Source organism: Chrysemys picta, chromosome 1 (assembly GCF_011386835.1).
Source record: "Chrysemys picta bellii isolate R12L10 chromosome 1, ASM1138683v2, whole genome shotgun sequence".
Lineage (NCBI taxonomy): Eukaryota > Metazoa > Chordata > Testudines > Emydidae > Chrysemys > Chrysemys picta.
Genome location: NC_088791.1, coordinates 257,754,815 through 257,773,634, shown reverse-complemented (window position 1 = coordinate 257,773,634; position 18,820 = coordinate 257,754,815). Strand labels below are relative to the sequence as shown.

General features: G+C 41.0%; 1 protein-coding gene across 45 annotated transcripts in view; it reads left to right on the top strand.

The window, feature by feature from the left end:
- MBNL2 (muscleblind like splicing regulator 2) overlaps positions 1-18,602 on the top strand; it is a 146,775-nt gene extending 128,173 nt beyond the window's left edge. For 26 of the 45 annotated variants that reach the window (XM_065592960.1, XM_065592916.1, XM_065592861.1 and 23 more), the window contains one exon: positions 15,726-18,602. In XM_065592960.1, coding sequence (XP_065449032.1) covers positions 15,726-15,740 — 15 coding nt within the window. In that variant the 3' untranslated portion in view covers positions 15,741-18,602. The remainder of the gene's footprint in view (positions 1-15,725) is intronic. The other 19 variants (XM_065592845.1, XM_065592810.1, XM_065592751.1 and 16 more) reach the window with 3 other exon arrangements.
- Positions 18,603-18,820: the final 218 nt, after the last annotated feature.

The window sequence follows — 18,820 nt, the reverse complement described above, 5'->3', positions numbered from 1 at the left end:
ATTTGTGGTCTGACCCATAACATTGCACTAGAGAGCTTTCACAGTGGAGAGAAGCTTAATTTGAAGCCTGGGTTTGGGTTTTTTTTTTTTAACTTGGAGACAACTAGCGTTTGTTCTTCCTGTGGAGTGTAGAGAAATGTTACCTGTGCCCTTTGTGATGAGGCAGCACTCTCTGTTAGTGGTGTGAAATTGGGAGTACCCTTCTCATTCTGAATGTTTTCAGCACACATGAAATACAAGAAGGAAACAAAATAGAAAGCAGGACTTATATAAAAAGAATGGGTGAGCTCAGGAATGGTGTGTTGAAGTAGCACTCATGTAGAAAAATATAGACTCTGCCATGATGAATAATCTCACACTTGCCCTTCACATCTTTGGTCCCTCAGCACATCTGGGTAAACCTATCACAGCAGTTTAGAAAATGAAAGCAGAGAGAAGAAAATGCCCTAAAAAATAGCAGATGGAAAATGTAGTCTACAATAGTAGATCAAACCTGATGAAAATTAATATTGAGTTGGACATAAAAATAGTCATCACATGGGTGCTTCTAAACTGGCTACAATAACGGCTTTCCCCTTTCTATGTAGTCTGTTTATTACCAGTCTCATTAACAGAAATTAGAATGTTCTTGTATGTAGTATGATAAACTTTACAGCAGTGGTTTCAAACTTTTTGAGCTGAGCCCTCCTCCCCCTTTGAGGTCCCAACCAAGACAAAAATAGACACATGCAAAAGGTACACTCGATAGCCTACTCATAAGCCTAACAGAGACCTTTAACACAACTTGAATTAAATTATCTATACTGTAAGTTTCAAATACACAGATACTTTAATGTGAAGGGTGTGCCTGATTCTCTGCGGACAGTTATGTGGAGAGATTTTTTTAAACTGACTCTCTGAGGTTGTCCTCTACTCCCAGTCTCGAATGGTACTTTGTCTTTAGCACAGCCAGCAAAGAGAATCCAATCTCACACAAATAAAATGAACCAAACAGTAAAAGAGCTTTGATCACACACTTTGACAAAGCTGAATATTCTGAGCCAACTTTCAACCAAAAATCCCCCAAAGACTGTTTTTTAAATTGAATGTCCAGTATCCTATCACTCTGAAGTTCAATCAGATTCTCCTGAATGTCATCTGAGAGCTGGGACAAGGTCACTGCCTCAGCTACAAAGGGTTCAATAATCCAGTCATTCAGGGGTTACTTTTCCTTCGGTAAAATATTTATCCAAACTGACTCTGAGAGTAGTCAAGTGATTCTTGGTTGGCTTCACAACACTCAATAGTTCAGATTGTGTTTCATGGATAGCGTCAGTTAGCAGGAGTGGAATGCTTAAACCAGTTTCGATTTTTGGTTTGCATAGAGCTAGCTTTCTCTTGAATGTCAGTATCTTGTGGTGCAGGTCAAAAATAGTACTTTCCGCTCCTTGCAATGAGACATTTAGAGAATTCAATTTGTCAAAAATATCAGCAAGGTAAGCCAAAAGCACAAGCCAGCAGGGATCACACAGTCTCTGTGTTGCTGAAATTCAAATCCACTAGAAAAAGTCGAACTTAGTTTCTCAGTTCAAAAATGCATTGCAGCATTTTCCCCCTGGATAGTCACTTGACTTCCATGTAAAAAAAAAAAAGGATTGTGCTCCGCTCCGATTTTTGTAAAAAGGATTACAAAGAGACGTGCCTCAGTGGGCTGGATCTTGATAAAGTTCATGATTTTAATAGCAGAACTCAGAACATCAGTAAGTTCCTGATCCATGTTTCAAGTTGCAAGGGCTTCGTGGTGTATCATATGAATCCACGATATATGTGGAGCAATGTCAAATACTTTGGCTTTCAACTTCCCTACTGCCATTCATAGAAGGGGCTCCATCCGTGTCAATGCCAACTCAGGCTTCCCACTTCAACTCGTGAGAAGTTAAGTCGTTTAAAATGTTAAACAGTTCAAATCCAGTTGCATGCATCTTAACTGGCTTGCAGAACAGAAAATCTTCCAATATTGATGTTTTGTGACATACCAAATGTAAGCAATTAAATGAGCTTTTTTTATATATATCTGTAACTGGATTGTAATCGAGAGATCAGCTGCGCATTGATATTTTCTGACATGTCAGAGATTCGGCAGCTCACCGTGTTGTCTGACAGTAGGATCATTTTTAACTTCTCTGCCTTACTGCCACCAAGCATTGTCCTGCAAATGTCAATTGCAGCTGGGAGAATCAGTTTTTCCCCAGTTGCATAAGGCTTTTTATTCTTGGCAATGTGGTTGATATGATGACTGTATCAGCCATTTCAGCTTCTGCCTTTCGTTTCAGAACACTATCTTTTGGCAATAAGTACTGATTCATTTTTCACCACATAATATGAAAAAATATCAGACTCACCAGTGGAATAAGCACTGCACAACTGCTTGCTGTAAGGATAGGATACGATACGATACACTAAACCAGAAGGTGGGAAAGGTAGTTGTTACTATGGAAAGGTAGTTGTTGCTATAGAAATGATTGTGACTGCTGCAATTTTGTCAGCCGGACAGCTGACTGTGGGAGCCCCAGCTGTCAGCCCTGGGCAGCCCCACAGTTTGAAAACCTCTGCTTTAAAGGAACTGCATTATTCACTATTCATAAGAGTGAACAAGGTTGGCTAGTCCTAGAATGTAGCTACTTTTGTTTATTTGAAGTGAATAAATACTCGTTAATATAATAAGCATGAGCATAATGATGAGATGACAGCATTAGCTGTCTCAGATTCTCTCTTTAGTGGCTTCATAGAAATATTAAATAGGAAGAATGACATGACTGAGTCTTGTGGGGTCCCTCTGGGACCACTGTAAAGAAGTGAATCCAGAGAAGAGCAACTTCCATCCATTCCATAAGATCTCTACTGTGAGTCGTCAACAACCTGTGACTAATGGAATCAAAGGATGCTAGTAATAGCATGGGCATGGAGACCTGACCCTTTTCCATTGCTACAAGTATAGTTGCCTCTGATATTAAATGATTTCAGATACTCAAGTCTTCTGTCCAAATGATAAAAGGGGGAGAGAATGGAATCCATGTTTAACTAAAAACTGGTCTATCACCTCAATATGTTTCCAGAAATTTCAAATATACTGAAGACATTTATTATATTCCATCAAAAAAGCAACATTGTGGTTGTAGGCTTTTATGATTGCATACTTCTCGAATTATACTGCATATGACATCAAACATTTTTTCATCAACCTTATATGCACGTATACAGTCTGGGAAAAATCCTATTGCCTGGGACTAATTGGCTCATAGACTTGAGGGCTAGAAGGGGCCATTGTGATCATTTAGTCTGACCTCCTGCACACTGCAAGTCACAGAACCTCACATGCCCCTTCCTGTAATAGACACACAACCTCTGGCTGAGTTACTGAAATCCTCAAATCATGATCTAAAGACTTCAAGTTACAGAGACTCTACCATTTACTCTAGTTTAAACCAGCAAGTGGCCCATGCCCCATGCTTCAGAGGCAGGTGAAAAATCCCAGGGTCTCTGCCAATCTGACCTGTGGGGAAATTCCTCCCCAACCCCAAATATGACGATCAATTCAACCCTGAATATGTCAGCAAGACCCACCAGACAGACATCTGGGAAAGTATTCTCTGTAGTAACTGAGAGCCCTCCCTATCTAGTCCCCCATCTTCATCCACTGGGGATTTTTGCTACTAGCAATTGCAGATTGGCTACATTGAATTGTAGGCAATCTCATCATACCATCCCCTCCATAAACTAATCAAACTAATTCTTGAAAGAACTTGGCTTTTTTGCCCCCCTGTTCCCCTTGGAAGGCTATTCCAGAACTTCGCTCCTCCGATGGTTAGAAACCTTCGTCTAATTCCAAGCCTAAACTTGTTGATGGCCAGTTTATAACCATTTATTATTGTGTCAGCATTAGCGCTTTACTTAAATAACTCCTCTTCCTCCATGGTATTTACCCCTCTGATGTCTTTAGAGAGAGCAGTCAAATCTCCTCTCACTCTTTGCTTGGTTAGGCTAAACAAGCCACGCTCCTGTAGTTTCCTCTCATAAGGTAAGTATTCCATTCCTCCGATCATTCTAGTAGCCCTTCTCTTTACCTGCATTTCCTTTATCTAAAAAATCAGTTATCTTCTCAAAGAAAGAGATCAGGTTGGTCTGGCCTGATCTACCTTTTGTAAAACCATGTTGTGTTTTATCCCAACTACCATTTACCTCTATGGGCTGGTCCACACTAACCCCCCACTTCGAACTAAGATACGCAACTTCAGCTACGTTATTCACGTAGCTGAAGTCGAAGTATCTTAGTTCGAACTTACCGCGGGTCCACACGTGGCAGACAGGCTCCCCCGTCGACTCCGCGTACTCCTCTTGCAGAGCAGGAGTACCGGCGTTGACGGCGAGCACTTCCGGGATCAATTTATCGCGTCTAGAAAAGACGCGATAAATCGATCCCAGAAGATCGATTGCTTACCGCCGGACCCGGAGGTAAGTATAGACGTACCCTATGTTCTTAACTTCTCTTTCAAAATTTGTTCCAAGACCTTGCATTCAATAGAGGTCAGACAAACAGGCCTCTAGTTTCCCGGATCACATTTTTCCCCTTTCCTAAAAATAGGTATTATCTTAGCAGTTCTCCAGTCATAGGGTACGACCCCTGAGTTTACGGAATCATTGAGAGTATCATGTTTCCTGCCCACTTAGCCAGGACAATGGGACAGACATTAGGCACAGCAGCACTGAGCTGCCAAGTAAAGGGGTTGGTGGTCAGAGAGGCAGAGTGGAATTGGAGCAAAGAGAACTGAGCTGACTCAGAGACAGGGAGAGGAGAAGGGACTGAGCAGAGCAGTAGACATGAGATGCCAGTCAGAGGGCAGGAGGATGGGCCTGATTGATGTCAGCCAAACAAGTAATGCCTTGGGAAAACAGTGTAAAGCCAGGAGGAGATGCACTGCTAAGCATGCCTCAGGCTGAGTTTCATTTTGAGTGTGTGTGTCTGTTAATGCTCTAATTAATCAGATATGTGTGGTGACTGGGGAGGAAAGAGATTGGATATGAGCTTTTCATCTATAGTGAGGTTCAAGGCAAGCTAATGTTCCAGCCAGTCCAGAGTAAAATGTGTAATAATTGTCAGAACCTTGCAAACATAGAAGCACCTGCTGAAAGACAGTTTGAGCTAATTTTAAGAGAAGAAAATAAAGCTTGCAACCTTTAGGCTGCAGTCAGGTAGTTCAAAGGCAGTTATTTTTGTCTGAAAAGCAACAGCTATTTTAGTTTCCAAATAAGCCAGAGTAGGCTTTGTAGTAAAATAAACTACAGTTTAATTTTATTTGCTGCAACTGCTAAACAACAGTTGTACTGGATTTTAGGAGTGAGATTACCTTTCTTTAATACTTTACAGTTACAGTTTTTATGTAATTGCAAATTTACTGACTGCTGCCAAGGGTAGACTGCTTAATATGCTAATCAGTTCAAAACTTACACACTGTATAAACACTATTTATATTAATTTATACGACTCTAGTACCTAGGAACCTCAGGCAAAGACCAGGGCCCAATTTGTCTATGCACTATACAGACAAATAACAAGACAGTTGCCAACATAGAGAGCTCACAGTTTTTATGTCTGAGGCAATGCAGCAGACAGCAAAACAGGCAAACCAGGTGGGTGTGGTAACAATAAAATGAACAGACATGAGCAGCAAACAGAAGTCATAGCTCACTGCTTGCCTAATCAGGCACACAGGAGTGATGTGTAGCAATCAAGGCAAGAGTAAGTTTTAAGGAGAAATTTAAAAGGAGTATGAATTTTGATGAGCTGGTTTCCCCAAGCATGGGAGGGAGGGTGACATTGTAGAAAGTGCAGAGATGATTGAGAGAGAAATGGACAAATGCGTGATCAAGTCTGGTATCATTGGCAAAGCAAAAGTGGGAATTGGTAGCTCAGTAAGACAGATCTTACAGACTGCATGGAACAAAATGTAAATACCAGGAGGTTGTGTTTGATATGATGTAGGAAGGGGAGCCAAAGGACGGATGCCAAGAGGGGTCAGAACAGTGACCCAGGAAGATTATCCTCATAGCAGGTTTTGCCTGGATTTCAGATGAGGTGTATAATTGGTGTCAAGACCAGAAAGGAGATTACAGTAGTGAAGGCATGAGATACTGAGAGCCTGATCTAGAGCGTTGGCAATCTAGACAGACAGAAGAAGCTGATTCTTTAAAATATTATGTTGGTAGGCGTGGCAAGACTTGGATATGGCATGACTGTCTGAATATAGAGATAGGGCAGAGTTCAAGATTATGCCCAGATTATATATTTGAGTGACTAGGATAATGATGGTGTTTATCTATGGTAACAGATAAATTGGGATTGGGGAGGAAGGTTTCAAGGGGCAGATCAAAACCTGAGTTTTGGCCACATTGATCTGGAGTTGCTGGCTAGACGTCCAAAAGGGGTATTAGAAAGCCAAAACAAGATGTGGGGCTGTTTAAAAATTAGATAATCACAGATTTTATTTCGATGTTATTGAAAAAAACAATGTCTGGAACACATCTACTCACCCTTTTGGACTTCGGGTGTAAAAATAATAATAATAAAAATACAAAAAAAAAATCATCCTGAACCAGGAGAGGGGTAAGTGTAAAGGACATAGCACATGGGATAGGAATATGAGAAACTTCGATGTAGATGCATTTTCCAAAACTCATTGAAAGCTATAAATCCCCATGGTTTGTGTGTCAAAAAAATGAAATGTTCCATGTAATTTTCAGAAAATGTGATAAGCTTTCTGATAAGGGCAGTCCTCTTGTAAGTGTCTGTAAGACCTTTAGAATGTTTTACCTACATGTACGTGACTGCTCTTCTGCTCATGTGAAATGCATAAATTGTCATTTTTTCTACAAGAAGCTCCTTTCCCTAGATAGCTCTGCAATGTGCAATGGGGGAGAGCCAAATGTTTACCACCTTGTTAACACCACTTACACAGTCAGGAAACATGAGTTCAGTTTTAGAGAGATGGCCTTAATCTTGGCTCAAAATATATTCACATCTGTGGAATGAAAGACTTTGTAGACATAATCTCAGTCTCTTTAGGGGAGTGTCTCAAATACATCCAAAAAGCAAGTTTTTTATGGCACTTGCTGATGGATCCACTGACCGGTTTGTAATTGAACAAGAGTCAGTGTATATCAGATTTGTGCAGCATGGGAAATCTTGTACTCGCTTTGCTGTGTACCAGGTTTGGATATTCAGACAGCTGATGTCACATAGTTGTAAAGATCAAGGCAGCAGACCTCAAATCAAAACTGGTTGGCCAGAATTTGTAATAATTTGTATTAATAATTAAATTATTAATTATTATAATTTATACGGTACAGCAATGAATATCGGCTGTTTAAATGATGTTCATTTCAAGTTCAGAGAAGATGCTCTTTATGTTGTTGTGAACTGTCTCAACAAAAGCCATGAAGTTGCTATTCTGGATCTCAAGAAAAGTTATCTGAGGTTTTAAAAGTTGGAATTTATTTTGAAAGACACTTTCAGATTTTCTATTTCATCTCAAAATTCACCAGCAAGGTCAAACTCTTACTAATTCTTTTGAGGCAACCATGAGCTAATTTGGAGTTCTACCATGTATGATGGTTGCTAGTCTGCAAGGGAACTGAAGACAGTGATTAAAAAAAATTCCCACCTGGCTGTCACTCCTTTGAAACACGTTGCAGAAACTGACTCAGGATCAGTCATAGCCCAAGTTATGTTAATTCTTAAAAAGATAAACTTGTATTGCATGATTGACTTCACCACCATTATGAAACCTTGGAGAATCCCTTATTCCTGAGGCTTTGTAAAAACTAGAAAGTGCTGTGCTGGAACTCATAGCAATGAAAGCTAATTTTGGCCTTTATGTTCCAAAAATTATTCTTAAGGATAGAAGATGTGAAGGGATAAATATTTCTGGATATTTAGAGGCAAATCTGTAGAGAAGTCCAGCATGCTTGAAACCATCATTGATTGCTTGGGTAATAACAACCATCATTCACGTGATTTCAGTGCTTTGAATCTACACTGTGGCCTACTGATACAAACAATTTGACTCTTTGTGGCAAATCTGTTAGACCACTTTACACAGGTATTGAAAGAGGAGAAAAAAGGAGTGTGTCCTGACAGTGGTTGCCTCTAAAATCATATGTAAATACCATATCATACATAAATATTTAACAAGGCTTTTAACCACTAGGCCATCAGTCTGTCAGTATATATTGCTCTTGTTAGAAATGCTATTTTCATTGACTTGTATCACTGCAGTGGCAGAATGTGCATTTTCTGCAATTAATTTAGAACAAGCCCACTCACACGTAGACAAGAAAGCACATTCCTGGGCTTGCTGTAGATATGAATGAATTGGCCATGTGTAGATACTGTCTCCTATCAGGCTATTACTGTATCTATTATCTTGAAAAGGGACCGGGAACAAAACACATTAGTGGACATAGTCACAGTGAATACTTAATTGCAATATTAGGCAGAAGTGGGAGAGTAGATAAGTACTATTCTATGTGATTACACCTAGGTTCCAAAATAGATGGACATATCTCATTGTATTATTTAGGAGTTAGAATTTACACTTGAACTTGAAATAAATTATTATTAGGGCTGTCAAGCGATTAAACAAATTAATGGTGTTTAATTGCGCTATTAAACAATATAGAATACCATTTATTTAAATGTTTTCTACATTTTCAAATATATTGATTTCAATTACAACACAGAATACAAAGTGTAGTGCTCACTTTATATTTAATTTTATTACAAATATTTGCACTGTAAAAAATGAAAGAAATAGTATTTTTCAATTCACCTAATAGAAGTACTGTAGTGCAATCTCTTTATCATGAAAGTTGAACTTACAAATATAGAATTATGTACAAAAAAAACTACATTAAAAAATAAAACAGTGAAAAACTTTAGAGCCTACAAGTCACTCAGTCCTACTTCTTTTTCAGCCAATTGCTAAGACAAGTTTATTTACATTTGCAGGAGATAATGCTGCCTGCTTCTTGTTTATATTGTCACCTGAAATTAAAAAAGGCATCTGCATGGTATTGTTGTAGCCGGCATTGCAAGATATTTACGTGCCAGAGGGGCTAAATATTCATATGTCCCTTCATGCTTCAACCACCATTCCAGAGGACATGAGTTTATGCTGATGACACATTATTTTTTAACAAGTGTCATCAGCATGGAAGCATGTCCTCTGGAATGGTGGCCAAAGCATGCAGGGGCATATGAATATTTAGTATATCTGGCATGTAAATACCTTGCAATGCTGGCTACAAAAGTGCCATGCAAACACCTGTTCTCACTTTCAGGTGACGTAAATAAGAAGTGAGCAGTAGTGTCTCCCATAAATGTAAACAAACTTGTTTGTCTTAGTGATTAGCTGAACAAGAAGTAGGACTTAATGGACTTGTAGGCTCTAAAGTTTTACATTGTTTTGTTTTTGAGTGCAATTATGTAACAAAAAAAAATCTACATTTGTAAATTGCACTTTCACGATAAAAAGATTGCACTACAGTACTTGTATGAGGTGAATTGAAAAATACTATTTCTTCTTCGAGTGCTTACTCATGTAGATTCCATTCTAAGTGTGTGCACGCCCATATGCACAGTCGTCTGAGTTTTTTGCCTTAGCAGTATCTGTAGGGTCGGCTGGAGTGCCCCCTGGAATGCCGCGCTCTTGCATTGGTATATTAGGTGCTGCTGACCCTATGCCCTCTCGGTTCCTTCTTACTGCCTGTGACGGTTGGTTGGAGGCCTTGTCTTGCATCACAAGAGCATTAGCAGTTCTTACAGTCCATTGTTCTGTCTCCTTTGTTGTTAGTTGATAGGCACTTAGTTAGATCTTTAAGTTAAGTATTAGAGTAGTAGTTTAGGAGTTAGTCTCGGCAGGAACTTTGCCTCGGCTAGGACTTTAAGCCATGTTTATCGTGCAGCCCCACAGAAAGAATAAGTGCAGGATCTGCAAAAACTTTCATCCTCAAACTCAGAAGGAATGGGATATCCACTTGAGAGCCCTCCTCGTGGAGGCTGTGCTTCATCCTACCTCGGAGCCCTCTCGATCAGACTCCTTGCCCAACACCTCAGCATCAGCGCCACCGGCACCGGAATCCACCCGGCACTGTTCCCCCTCGCCAGTGCCAAGAAGTGGTCGAAGACGAAGGGCCTGCTGGCACCGCAGAAAAAGGGAGCTTTGGGCAAAGGACCTGTGTCAGGCCCTGTGCCCGCACCAGAGCTGCTTGGGGGCACCTCTGCGGTCGTACCCCCTAATCCAGCCAGGGACCCGACTCCTGGGAGTGGCAGTGGGTCCAGGCTCCTAGTAGGGTTATCTGTGGCCGAAGGGGGCCTGGTGGCCAAAGAGCAAGTAGACTGACTGGCACCGCAGATGCCAACTCAGGTAATGGACCCAGCCGAAGCCCCAACATCTACAGGCAAGCTGGTTATGGGACCAACCCCTAAAGCAGCAGAGCATCCCCGATCCCTGGACCGCAGGCATCGGTCCACATGACCACAGCCGCAGGCCCTGGCACCACAGCCTCAGGCCCCGGTTAGAAGACATAGATCTCTGACACCAAGGTCTCCACCTGCAAGGCACGGGACACCTGAGTCACGACGCCGATCCGCGTACCCTGGTACCGTCAGGCCTCCCGTCAGAGTTCACCATGGCGCAGATCACCATCGTCTAGGCGATCTCCCAGGCGTCGATCCCCCTGGTATGGGATCATTCCCAGTCATGACACTGGTCTCTGGCTCCCCAGTACTGCTCTTCAGGCAGGCATTGGTCCTCATCCTCTCCTTATTGGTCGCAGACAAAGGTCAGCCGATAGACTCGGGCATCTACGACTCCGCCCTGGTCGCCGGAAGGGCAGTGGTCCAAACCAGAGGGAGAGTTCAGCCCCTCACCTATGAGAGCCGAATCACTGATGGCCCCCAAGACAGGCAGGGCACTGGCAGTGACAGTGTGGCAGCAGGGGCAGCGGCCTGCCCAATGGCAGTACTGGAGCCCGTGAGGTATACCTGTCATGCCAGTCCCATACTCCCACCATTCCTCTCAGGCCACATCGAACTAACTGCCTCTGGCACAGTTGGCACCTGAATCAGAGCATGGTGCAGAATCCGACACGGGGGCCACACAACGGGCCCTGACGCCCAAGCAGCCATCCCCAGACGAGCAAGGGGAAGCCACCCCGCCCCCTGCTGTGTAGTCGTCTTTGTCGTCTCCGGACAAAGCGGTGGCAGGCCTCTCACAAACGAGTAGTCCCCCTGACGACTTCCAGGCCCTGCTCAAAAGGGTGGCTGCCAACCTGAACTTGGAGGTTGAGGAGCTAGCGGAGGAGTCCGATGACCTCTTTAAATTCATACCCTCCTCCACCCCGGCCCGGGTCGCGTTGCCCGTCCACTCATAGGTCCTTAAAATTGCCAAGTCTGTGTGGTAGACCCCTCTCTTCCATTCCGCCTATCTCCAAGAAGGTGGAAAATAAGTACTATGTCCCTTCAAAGGGATTTGAATACCTGTATACCCACGCTCCAGCGCGGGGTCCCTGGTCGTGTCCGTCGTCAACGAAAGGGACAGGCAAGAACAGGCAAGTGGCACACCGAAAAATAAATATGTCAAGAGGCTGGACTTGTTTGGTGGGAAAATTTATTCAACAGCCAGCCTGCAAGTTAGGGTGTCTAACCATCAGGCCTTGCTAGGCAGTACAACTTCAACCTGTCAGACTCCATCAGCAAGTTCAAGGAGGACCTTCCACAGGACCGAGCCCAGGAATTCACCGCTTTGGAGGAAGAGGGCAAAGCGGTGGCAAGAGGCACCCTCCAGATGGCCTGGGACGCTACGGACTCGGCAGCCAGGGTGGTCACCTCTGCGGTGGTCATGAGGCGCAGCTCCTGATTGCAGTCCTCCGGGCTGTCCCAGGAGATGCAGACTACCCTTTAGGACCTCCCATTTGAAGGTGCAGGGCTTTTTTTCGATCTGATCGATGCACGGCTCCATGGCCTTAAAGACTCCCATGCCACCCTCTGTTCCTTGGGCCTGCACACCCCTCGGCAGGCTAGAAAGCCATTCCATCCTCTGCCTCCGTCAAGGGCCTGGGGTTCTACAAGCAACTCATTCAGGAGGTTGATAACCTCCTATGCCCGGGGGCAGCAGAGGAGGTCCCTTCAGACTGGAAGGGGAAAGGGTTCTACTCCTGCTATTTCCTAATCCCAAAAGCAAAAGGGGGCCTCAGACCCATTCTGAACCTGCGCCGTCTCAACAAGTCTCTCAAGTAGTTAAAGTTTTGCATGATCTCTCTGCCCTCCATTATCCCCTCACTGGATCTGAGAGACTGGTACACTGCCCTCGACTTGAAGGATGTATATTTCCATTTTCCTGGGGCACAGGTGCTTCTTCCGTTTTGTTTTGGGCCACTGCCATTTTCAATTCATGGTGCTGCCCTATGGTCTCTCATCAGCCCCGAGAGTGTTTACAAAGTGCATAGCACCAGTGGCCGCTTACCTGAGGCACCAAGGTGTACAAATTTATCCATACCTTGATGACTGGCTAATAAGGGGCTGGTCCGGGGATCAGGTGCAGCAGCATCTTGATCTGGTTTGTTCCATCTGTCGCGATCTGGGGCTTTGATAAACAAGAAAAAAATTGACCTTAATTCTAGTACAACGCATAGAGTTCATTGGAGCTGTCCTTGACTCTACTCTGGCCAGAGCCTTCTTCCCTGAGGCTCGGTTTCAAGCCATGGCAGACCTGATCTTGTGCACGCAAGGCCACCCTCTTGCCACCACTCATTGAAAGGACTAAGCCATTCCGCAAGTCAATGCAATTGTTTGCTGCTGTGGCCAACAGGATGAAAAGTCGTCTAGTGTCCGCTCAAAGAATGTCGTCTTGGATCACTGCCTGCATTCGCTGCTGTTATGATCAGGCAAAGGTGCCACCTCCGGCAATCGTAACTGCCCACTCAACCAGGGCGCAAGCCTCTTCGGCAGCTTTCCTAGTCCAAGTGCCTATTCAGGACATCTGTCGGGTGGCCACCTGGTTGTCCATCCACACGTTCACATCCCATTACGCACTTACCCAGCAGGCTCGGGTTGATGCTGGCTTCGGTAGAGCAGTACTGCAACCCACTAGGCTGTGAACTCCAAGCCCACCTCCGAGGATACTGCTTGTGAGTCACCTAGAATGGAATCGACATGAGCAAGCACTCGAAGAAAAATGGTTACCGACCTTTCATAACTGTTGTTCTTTGAGATGTGTTGCTCATGTCGATTCCATTTCCCGCCCTCCTGCCCCTCCATCGGAGTTGCCGGCAAAAAGGAACTGAAGAACTGGCATAGGGTCGGCAGGGCCATGCATGCGCACATCTCCTACAAATACCTTCACCCTTTTCCCCATGCTGCCACTTGGGTGGGGAAAGACTCCCTGTCAAAATTCGTAAAGGCATCCCCTTATTCTCCTTCAGGATCCTCCTTAAAACCGTGATGTATACAGAAAACTGCCATCTGAGAATGGCGAAACAGGTGGGAAATTGCAATTAATGCTACTACTGGCTACAAATTGTTCAAACAGTTAATCCATGTTAAAACATCCACCATGGGCAGAGACTGTCAGTTACTCTGTGCAGTGTCTAGCACAATGGGGCCCCAACCCTGGCTTGTCTCTGGGCACTACCACAATTCAAATGTTTAATAATCATCAGATCTTTGTTCCTTCATCCTCCCCTATGCCCTCCCCAACTCATTTGTTTATTTCATCCACCCATTGTGTCTTGTCTTTTTTTAGATTTTAAGTCCTTTGGGGTGGCGGATGTATGTTTGTGGCTGAAGCTTCTAGAGCCTACCAAAATATAAATGATAATAAATATAAATATAAATGATAATAAAGATACAAAAGTTGGCATGCCAATAAGTTCAAAGCTCATAGGTGCAGGCAGATTCCAGTTGGTCATACAGAGCATTTCTTTCCTCTTAGAGTAGCACTGATTTTTATTTATTTATTTTTTACAATCCAGGCTTGAAGTAGATCATTCAGTAACATTAGTAGGAGCTGCTATTCCAGCCTTCTAGAACTGACGGTTTGAACAGAATGACCAAACTAGGTACCTTGAAAAGCAACAATTCAGAATTTTGAGTATCTGATCCACCTCCAGACCACAACACTTCCAGAGCTCCTACCTGGAAAACGGTGCAACTTGCAGATACGTGACAACACTGATGTCACTCCTGGAAATACAGTGTATTATTAACAGTCATCTTCTTTGAGAAATGGAACACCTTGGTGTTCATTGTCCCACACATGTGAGCTGAGGTTTCTGGGGTACCCACAGGACGATGGTTGTAATAGTTAAACCATCTTGATTGCATACTGTACCTACAGCAGCAAACTGGTAGAGACATAGACGTGCTCCAGCAGCTCTTGGAGCACTCCTCATCAGTAATCATATATGTGGCTGGAATAAAGGGCTGTCCATGATGGGCGAGTGTGTTTCTTTTTGGTGATCTGTATGTCAGAGGTAGTATGTTGCTGGGGTTATTTTCAAAGCATCTTATTTTTTTAGATAAATACCACAGTAAACAATGGCACAAGCTTTCAATTCGTAAATGGGCAGAGTACTATTTAATGCTGTGTTATATACGACCTACAAATATGGCTTGAAAATGTGTTGAGTACCCAAATGAACAGGGGGAAAAAGGGGCATTTCAGCACATATCCTGTGCTTACCAGCCTTTCACTTTTAGCTCTGAAGTAGAGGCTTGGTGATAGTGAGATACTGCAGCATGTCCCCCAGGTGGTGATGTTACACCCGGTAGGAAAGGGCATTGTAGCTAGCCTAGCTAGCCTATTTGGGTGATGGAAGTCTGGTTTGTTTTCCAATACTGTACAGTAGGGGCGTTTGAAGTATATTATACAGGGTATAAAATAATACTGTTAACCTTTGCTGTATGGGAAATAAAATGATTGACTGGTAGAGAACAGGTTCCAGCACTCTTGGGCTCTAGTATACTGAAATGTCACACTAGCAGGATTAGTCATTACATGGGAAAGGTGCTTCACTTCATTGACCTGCCAAAAAAAGTAAGAATTAGAAAAATGTTGCTATGTGTCTTATCTTGTTTGAGGCATCCAGCCCAACAAATTTCATGGCTCAATTCTGCTCCTGTGGAAGTCAATGGAAAGCGCCCCATTCCCATCATTGACTTTAATGGGAGAAGGATTTGAACCTTAAAATTGTAGCAAATAATTATTCCTATCCTCTGAGGTCCTGAGTTCCTCCTGTGAGGTGCAGAGTAGCCTCAACTCCCATAGATTTAAAGGAGTATTTAGGGCACTCAGCACTTCTAAGGATTGGCCCAATAACTGCACTTTCGCTTTTCACTTTGACATTTTTCTTTCTTGCTTTTTTATTGGAAAAATAGGGGAAATATATCTGATATTTTCAAGTGTAATATCCCCTTTGTCTGATTGCATCCTCTTGAGGGTCGTAATTGAGAGGGAAAGGACAAGTTTGTGAAATGCAGAAGCCTAAACCCAACATAGGTCGATGGTGAAAACCTTGTGTAATCTGTGTCTTAATTTTAAATAGACCAAAGCCTAAATTGTAGTGTAGTGGCCTTCTTTTAAATGGATAAAATCATCAAAAAGTCCAATAATATTTTTATTTCTTTACAGATAATCCTGAAATAATCAGCAGGAATGGAGTGGAATGTCAAGAGACCTCATTGAGAATGGCAAAACATTGTTATTGTACATACTATCCTGTCTCCTCCTCTCTAGAATTGCCACAACCTGCATGCTAAGTAAAGATTTTGTTCTTATGGACAGATCAGAAATTCTAAAAAGCTAGTGCTGCTGTATTATATATGAATATTACATATGGTATGCTTAATATATTCCAACCTGAAATAGTTAACTACCTGATACCAGCTGTGATGTTTCAAGACATAAAGGGTAACATTTTACTTTTAAAGATTTTATAAACACAGTTTACTTCATAGGAATATTTATTATCTCCATAACTATAGCTAATGCAGATGGCCCCATTAATTTAGTATTATAAGATTCACAATTTTATGAATCTTTCAAGTTTAGCAATAATTAATTTACATTGGCTAAAATATATCCTAGTTGCAGGTTTGATTTTTAACCCTAATTATTGTTATTGTAACCGAGCAGAAAAACCAGAAGTCCTATGTTTACTACCTTAGTCACCTGACTCCAATACAAAGAAAGGAAGTGAAACAAAACCCAGTACCCTGGTCATCACCCTGTAAATCTAAAATTTTAAATAGTAAATCCAACGTAAAGCACAAATTCTTTAGATACACATAAGCTGATATTTGACTTGTATAGAGAAGCTGCATTGAATCATGGGACAGCAGAAAAAAATTAAAACTTTGCACGGTATGAACTTCATACCCCCAAACAACAGAGTCTTGAAAATATTATTTTACGAGTATATTTATAACGTTTTTAAAAGAGACTTTGCAGAAGTGCCTAAATTTTGCCACATCAGACTTGAAGGAAGTGAGGCTGATGCCAACAATCTAATCCACAATAAGTGACTGATCTTTTAAACTCTCAGTCAGGTTACCTAAAAGAACCAAGTTGCTGTTGAGGTAACTTCTATCAAGAGCAACAACAACAAAAAGGCTGTAGATGAGGAGATTTGTAAGATATCCTAATTTAACTAAAATTGAGTTCAGTCACTGAGAACCTGATAAGTGACTTTAATCTAGATTATTAACTAAACATTAAAAATGTAGGGAGAGTTTCAGTTTAATAAATCATTACAGTTCTTGCATTTTTTAAAATTGAATTAAAGGGTTGTAACCGGATTACAGCATGGAGGGGGGGAAAAGCTAGTTATTTTAACCTTTTTCTTTAAAAACATATTTTATGTCACAGAAATATGAAGATATCTTTAATACAACTATATACATATTATATATATACATACATACATATATATGGATGAAACAGATTTTAATGTTTACTTTTTTAAATACATTGTTGATTTACAAGGTAATTACATATGTACAATTAAAATTTCATTTAGGTTTGGTTTAAGATTTGTTTCCAGCACTACTGTACCAAATATTTCATATTTTACATTTTGTACGTTGCACACGTCACAAATACGTAGTTTTTAAATTATTGTTTAAAAATGAAAACAGCTGTTATAAGTGAATATGATGTATAATTGTTGGCAACATCAGTTTTCTGTGTGGCCATAGTTTGTGACTGCAGTATTTTAACTTAACCTTTTCAGATTGATTGTAAACTATTTTAAACTTCGGCAGCACTGCCTTTTCTGAAAGGCACTAGAGGCACTAACGGTACGATTAGTTGTCTAGGAAATTATTTTCCGTTCTAAATTTTGTTTGTCAAATGTCTAATTGCGATCTATTTATATTAAAGCTGTAGATCTGATCACCCGAACGAGAGAGAAAAAATCACAATCTGATTGTAAAATTAACATAGTGGTTGTAATGTTGCATTTGTTTTATTATGTGGAAAAAAATGTATCTTAACTCCTGTTACTTTAGCAGTTAAGGTATCACCATTATGTACTATTGAAACACTAATATTTGTAGACTTTCTCAGTCATTATAACTAGGTAGTTGACATTGCAACTTGCCTATATCTGTCAAAGTTGTTTTGATTTGTTTTTAATAATAGTTCATTTAGACATTTTGGTAGCTTATTGTACAAGACTAAATGGTAAATTATCCAGATTGTTTAAATATTTTATGTAGAGGACTGTTTAAAACATTGTTTTGTGCAAACTTTTTATGTTTCATGATAATTATTCTATAGTTTTTTACAATTACTTCAGTACTACTATTTTTTGCCCATTCGTGACAAAGCTTCAGATACATCAGGTCTTGCATTCAGACAAACCTACAAAACAAAAGAGAAAATGTATTTTTAATACGAGATCCACTTTCCAACTTTATAACTTTGTGATATTCCAAGAACAGATTTGTGCTAACATAAGGAGGCAATTACACAGATGTGCAAATAAATGTTCAACAGATTCTGCATTTTATTTATTAACAAATAATTTTTAGAACAATTACAAATTTGGGAAGATCTAAAACTATTTTTCTGTATAAATATTATTTGCCAAAACTTTTTATATATTTTAAAAAGAAACTATAATGATGATGAGTGAACATTAAATGCTTTATTTAATTAAAATAAATAAATAAACTCCCCAGAAAGAACCATGAGATGGGCCAACATTGAGATAGTAAATACTATAGCTGAGACGTGATTTCAAGTTACTTGAGATGTCTCAGTATTTATTTTCTATAAATGAAACAGCACTTCACCAAAATACCTTATCATTTGCCTCTTTCATACAAAATGTAATTGACTGCACTTATACTGAATATTTCAATAACAGTTAAAGAAATCCCTTCTTCCATGCCTTTCACTGTAACCATTAGCAATCTGTTAAATATCCATTATATTTTTGTTGTAACATTAAATTCATTCACCCAATGTGCAACCGCTCAAATAAAAAAAAGCATTTTAAAATGATTGCAGCAGCACAGCATTCTTTCATTGTTGTAACACTGAGAAGAGCAACTAGTGCAACAAGTAAAGAGAGCCAAAAATCAAAAGAAGATGAGCAGGGTATTTTTTAAAACCATTTTTTGATGGTGGCAAGTAACAGAGATGAAATATCCTAAAATGAAATGATCTGGCTCAGGATGAGCAAACATGACTTGCAGGGGGATGGAATTCTCCTTTTTTCC